Consider the following 6,591-nt stretch of genomic DNA (forward strand, 5'->3'; position numbering starts at 1 on the left):
TCAAGTCTTCAAAGGGTTTCAATCAAGGAGATCCTATTTCTCCAACTTTATTCATTAGTGGAGCTGAAATTTTATCCTGAAACTTAAACATGTTGATTGAGAATACAAATTTCAAAGGATATGATTTTCCAAAATAGAGTTCTGAAGTGAATCATTTATCACATTTAGATGATACCATCTTATTTTTCTCAGGACAATCTGCTTCTATGAGAATGATGTCCTGTTTTCTATGGGAGAAAGAATAAGGCTCATTTTGAAGACTTAGTGAAAAAGGTGATGAAGAGGATCAACTCTTGATAGAATAGGTTTGACTTTTGGTGGGAAGTATATACTGATATCTCATGTGCATCAATCAATCTCGATATACGTACTTTGAGCTATGAATCCACCAGTCAGTGTTATTAATCAGCTTCATAGTATCTTTGCTAAGTTCTATTGGGTAAATTCCACTGGTGCTAAACACAAGCATTGGGTTTCATGGGATAAGATGTGTTTGCACAAGAAGGAAAGGGGTTTGAGCTTCAGATCTATACAGGATGTATCAAAAGCTTTGGTGGATTTTCAAGGTGAGCACATCTCTATAAAGTGCGAAGAAGTATTACTAAAAATGTATAGCTATAGGAGATAATAAGAAACATAAACAAAAGAAAGAAGTTGCATAATGTGGTAGTTAAGGTTGACGTGGCTAAGGCTTATGATAGAGTAACATGTATTTGCCTTACTACAGTGTTAAGGAAGTATGGGTTTGAAGAATTGATTATAGATATGCTATGGAGACTGTTATCTAACAACTGGTACTATGTCCTTTTGAATGGACAGCCGTTTAGATTTTTCAAGACTTCAAGGGGTCTCAAACAAGGAGATCCTATTTCTCCAACTTTATTCATTACTGGAGCCGAAATGTTATCCAGAAACTTAAACATGTTGTTTGAGAATACTAATTTCAAAGGATATGATTTTCCAAAATGGAGTTCTGAAGTGAATCATTTATCATATGCAGATGATACCATCTTATTTTTCTCAGGACAATCTACTTCTATATGACGGATGTCCTGTTTTCTTTAGGAGAAAAAATAAGGATCATTTTGAAGAATTAGTGAAAAAGGTGATGAAGAGGATCAACTCTTGACAGAATAGGTTTGACTTTTGGTGGGAAGTATATACTGATATCTCATGTCCTTCAATCAATGTCTATATACCTACTTTCATCTATGAATCCACCAGTCAGTGTTATTAATCAGCTTCATAGTATCTTTGCTAAGTTCTATTGGGTACATACCACTAGTGCTAAAACACAAGCATTGGGTTTGATGGGATAAGATGTGTCTGCCCAAGAAGGAAAGGGGTTTGAGCTGCAGATCTATACAGGATGTATCAAAAGCTTTGGTGGATTTTCAAGGTGAGCACATCTCTATGAAGTGCGAAGAAGTATTAGGAAAAATGTATTGCTATTGGAGATAATAAGAGATATAAACAAATGAAAGAAGTTGCATAATGTGGTGGTTAAGCTTGACATGGCTAAGGCTTATGATAGAGTAACATGTATTTGCCTTACCAAAGTGTTAAGGAAGTTTGGGTTTGCAGAATTGATTATAGATATGATATGGAGACAATTATCTAACAACTGGTACTCTGTCCTTTTGAATGGACAGTCTTTTGGATTTTTCAAGTCTTGAAGGGGTCTTAAACAAGGAGATACTATTTCTCCAACTTTATTCATTACTGGACCTGAAATTTTATCCAGAGACATCAACATGTTGTTTGAGAATACTAATTTCAATGGATATGATTTTCCAAAATGAATTTCTGAAGTGAATCATTTATCATATGCAGATGATACCATCTTATTTTTATCAGGACAATCTACTTCTATGAGAATGATGTATTGTTTTCTATGGGAGAACGAATAAGGCTCATTTTGAAGATTTAGTGAAAAAGGTGATGAGGAGGATCAACTCTTGACAGAATAGGTTTGACTTTTGGTGGGATGTATTTACTGATATCTCATGTGCTTCAATCAATGTCTATATACCTACTTTCAGCTATGAATCCACCAGTCAGTGTTATTAATCAGCTTCATAGTATCTTTGCTAAGTTCTATTGGGTAAACACCACTGGTGCTATAAACAAGCATTGGGTTTCGTGGGATAAGATGTGTCTGCCCAAGAAAGAAAGGGGTTTGAGCTTCAGATATATACAGGATACATCAAAAGCTTTAATAGCAAAGCTTATGTGGATTTTCAAGGTGAGCACATCTCTATAAAAGTGCGAAGAAGTATTACTAAAAATGTGTTGCTATAGGAGATAATAAGAGATATAAAGAAAAGAAAGAAGTTGCATAATGTGGTAGTTAAGCTTGACATGGCTAAGTCTTATGATAGAGTAACATGTTTTTGCCTTACTAAAGTGTTAAGGAAGTTTGGGTTTGAAGAATTGATTATAGATATGATATGGAGACTGTTATCTAACAACTGGTACTTTGTCCTTTTGAATGGACAGTCTTTTGGATTTTTCAAGTCTTGAAGGGGTCTCAAACAAGGAGATCCTATTTCTCCAACGTTATTTATTACTGGGCCTGAAATTTTATCCAAAAACTTAAACATGTTGTTTGAGAATACTAATTTCAAAGGATATGATTTTCCAAAATGGAGTTCTGAAGTGAATCATTTATCATATGCAGATGATACCATCTTATTTTTATCAGGACAATCTACTTCTATGAGAATGATGTCTTGTTTTCTATGGGAGAACGAATAAGGCTCATTTTGAAGACTTAGTGAAAAAGGTGATGAAGAAGATCAACTCTTGACAAAATAGGTTTGAATTTTGATGGGAAGTATATACTGATAACTCATGTGCATCAATCAATGTCTGTATACCTACTTTCAGCTATGAATCCACCAATCAGTGTTATTAATCAGATTCATAGTATCTTTGCTAAGTTCTATTGGGTAAACACCACTGGTGCTATAAACAAGCATTGGGTTTCATGGGATAAGATGTGTCTGGCCAAGAAAGAAAGGGGTTTGAGCTTCAGATATATACAGGATACATCAAAAGCTTTAGTAGCAAAGCTTATGTGGATTTTCAAGGTGAGCACATCTCTATAAAGTGCGAAGAAGTATTACTAAAAATGTGTTGCTATAGGAGATTATAAGAGATATAAAGAAAAGAAAGAAGTTGCATAATGTGGTAGTTAAGCTTGACATGGCTAAGTCTTATGATACAGTAACATGTTTTTGCCTTACTAAAGTGTTAAGGAAGTTTGGGTTTGAAGAATTGATTGTAGATATGATATGGAGACTGTTATCGAACAACTGGTACTCTGTCCTTCTGAATGGACAATCTTTTGGATTTTTTAAGTCTTCAAGGGGTTTCAAACAAGGAGATCCTAGTTCTCCAACTTTATTCATTACAGGACCTGAAATTTTATCCAAAAACTTAAACATGTTGTTTGAGAATACTAATTTCAAAGGATATGATTTTCCAAAATGGAGTTCTGAAGTGAATCATTTATCATATGCAGATGATACCATCTTATTTTTATCAGGACAATCTATTTCTATGAGAATGATGTCCTGTTTTCTATGGGAGAACGAATAAGGCTCATTTTGAAGACTTAGTGAAAAAGGTGATGAAGAAGATCAACTCTTGACAAAATAGGTTTGAATTTTGATGAGACGTATCTACTGATATATCATGTGCATCAATCAATGTCTATATACCTACTTTCAGCTATGAATCCTCCAGTCAGTATTATTAATCAGCTTCATAGTATCTTTGCTAAGTTCTATTGGGTAAATTCCACTGGTGCTAAAAACAAGCATTGGGTTCATGGGATAAGATGTGTCTGCCCAAAAAGGAAAGGGGTTTGAGCTTCAGATCTATACAGGATGTATCAAAAGCTTTGGTGGATTTTCAAGGTGAGCACATCTCTATAAAGTGCGAAGAAGTATTACTAAAAATGTATTGCTATAGGAGATAATAAGAGATATAAACAAAAGAAAGAAGTTGCATAATGTGGTAGTTAAGCTGGACGTGGCTAAGGCTTATGATAGAGTAACATGTATTTGCCTTACTAAAGTGTTTAGGAAGTATGGGTTTGAAGAATTGATTATAGATATGATATGGAGACTGTTTTCTAACAACTGGTATTCTGTCCTTTTGAATGGAAAGTCTTTTGGATTTTTCAAGTCTTCAAGGGGTCTCAAACAAGGAGATCCTATTTCTCTGACTTTATTCATTACTGGACTGGAAATTTTATCGAGAAACTTAAACATATTGTTTGAGAATACTAATTTGAAAGGATATGATTTTCCAAAATAGAGTTAGGAAGTATGGGTTTGAAGAATTGATTATAGATATGATATGGAGACTGTTTTCTAACAACTGGTATTCTGTCCTTTTGAATGGAAAGTCTTTTGGATTTTTCAAGTCTTCAAGGGGTCTCAATCAAGGAGATCCTATTTCTCCAACTTTATTCAATACTGGAGCTGAAATTTTATCCAGAAACTTAAAGATGTTGTTTGAGAATACTAATTTCAAAGGATATGATTTTCCAAAATGGAGTTCTGAAGTGAATCATTTATCATATGCAGATGATACCATCTTATAGTTCTCAGGACAATCTACTTCTATGAGAATGATGTCCTGTTTTCTATGGGAGAAAGAATAAGGCTCATTTTGAAGATTTAGTGAAAAAGATGATGAAGAGGATCAATTCTTGACAGAATAGGTTTGACTTTTGGTGGGAATTATATACTGAAATCTCATGTGCTTCAATCAATGTCTATATACCTACTTTCAGCTATGAATCCACCAGTCAGTGTTATTAATCAGCTTCATAGTATCTTTGCTAAGTTCTATTGGGTAAATACCACTAGTGCTAAAAAACAAGCATTGGGTTTCATGGGATAAGATGTGTCTGCCCAAGAAGGAAAGGGGTTTGAGCTTTAGATCTATACAGGATGTATCAAAAGCTTTGGTGGATTTTCAAGCTGAGCACATCTCTTTAAAGAGCGAAGAAGTATTACTAAAAATGTGTTGTTATAGGAGATAATAAGAGATATAAACAAAAGAAAGAAGTTGCATAATGTGGTAGTTAAGCTTGACATGGCTAAGGCTTATGATAGAGTAACAAGTATTTGCCTTACTAAAGTGTTAAGCAAGTTTGGGTTTGCAGAATTTATTATAGATATGATATGGATATTGTTATCTAACAACTGGTACTCTGTCCTTTTGAATGGACAGTCTTTTGGATTTTTCAATTCTTCAAGGAGTATCAAACAAAGAGATCCTATTTCTCCAACCTTATTCATTACTGGACCTGAAATTTTATCCAGAAACTTAAACATGTTGTTTGGGAATAATAATTTCAAAGGATATGATTTTCCAAAATGGAGTTCTGAAGTGAATCATTTATCATATGCAGATGATACCATCTTATATTTCTCAGGACAATCTACTTCTATGAGAATGATGTCCTGTTTTCTATGGGAGAAAGAATAAGGCTCATTTTGAAGATTTAGTGAAAAAGGTGATGAAGAGGATTAATTCTTGACAGAATAGGTTTGACTTTTAGTGGATAGTATATACTGATATCTCATGTGCTTCAATCAATGTCTATATACCTACTTTCAGCTATGAATCCACCAGTCAATGTTATTAATCAGCTTCATAGTATCTTTGCTAAGTTCTATTGGGTAAATTCCACTGGTGCTAAAAACAAACATTGGGTTTCATGGGATAAGATGTGTCTGCCCAAGAAGGAACGGGGTTTGAGCATCAGATCTATACAGGATGTATCAAAAGCTTTGGTGGATTTTCAAGGTAAGCACATCTCTATAAAGTGCGAAGAAGTATTACTAAAAATGTATTGCTATTGGAGATAATAAGAGATATAAACAAAAGTAAGAAGATGCATAATGTGGTGGTTAAGCTTGACAAGGCTAAGGCTTATGATATAGTAACATACATTTGCCTTACTAAAGTGTCAAGGAAGTTTAGGTTTGCAGAATTGATTATAGATATGGTATGGAGACTGTTATCTAACAACTGGTACTCTGTCGTTTTGAATGGAAAGTCTTTTGGATTTTTCAAGTCTTCAAAGGGTCTCAAACAAGGAGATTCTATTTCTCCAACTTTATTCATTACTGGACCTGAAATTTTATCCAGAAACTTAAACATGTTGTTTGAGAATACTAATTTTAAAGGATATGATTTTCCAAAATGGAGTTCTGAAGTGAATCATTTATCATATGCAGTTGATACCATCTTATTTTATCAGGACAATCTAATTCTATGAGAATGATGTCCTGTTTTCTATGGGAGAAAGAATAAGGCTCATTTTGAAGATTTACTGAAAAAGGTGATGAGGAGGATCGACTCTTGACAGAATAGGTTTGACTTTTGGTGGGAAGTATATACTGATATCTCATGTGCTTCAATCAATGTCTATATACCTACTTTCAGCTATAAATCCACCAGTCAGTGTTATTAATCAGCTTCACAGTATCTTTGCTAAGTTCTATTGGGTAAATACCACTGGTGCTAAAAACAAACATTGGGTTTCATGGGATAAGATGTGTCTGC

At 34.0% G+C, this 6,591-nt stretch overlaps 1 protein-coding gene across 1 annotated transcript in view; it reads left to right on the top strand.

Annotated features, from left to right (window-relative positions):
- The first annotated feature begins 379 nt into the window (after positions 1–379).
- LOC107062022 (uncharacterized) overlaps positions 380–6,591 on the top strand; it is a 9,702-nt gene continuing 3,490 nt past the window's right edge. Inside the window, exons 1-6 of the mRNA XM_015312197.1 lie at positions 380–566; positions 2,043–2,245; positions 2,922–3,092; positions 5,251–5,485; positions 5,641–5,829; positions 6,472–6,533. Of these exons, the coding sequence (XP_015167683.1) occupies positions 380–566; positions 2,043–2,245; positions 2,922–3,092; positions 5,251–5,485; positions 5,641–5,829; positions 6,472–6,533 (1,047 nt within the window). The remainder of the gene's footprint in view (positions 567–2,042; positions 2,246–2,921; positions 3,093–5,250; positions 5,486–5,640; positions 5,830–6,471; positions 6,534–6,591) is intronic.

The sequence above is a fragment of the Solanum tuberosum genome, unplaced genomic scaffold (genome assembly GCF_000226075.1).
Source record: "Solanum tuberosum cultivar DM 1-3 516 R44 unplaced genomic scaffold, SolTub_3.0 scf00192, whole genome shotgun sequence".
NCBI lineage: Eukaryota > Viridiplantae > Streptophyta > Magnoliopsida > Solanales > Solanaceae > Solanum > Solanum tuberosum.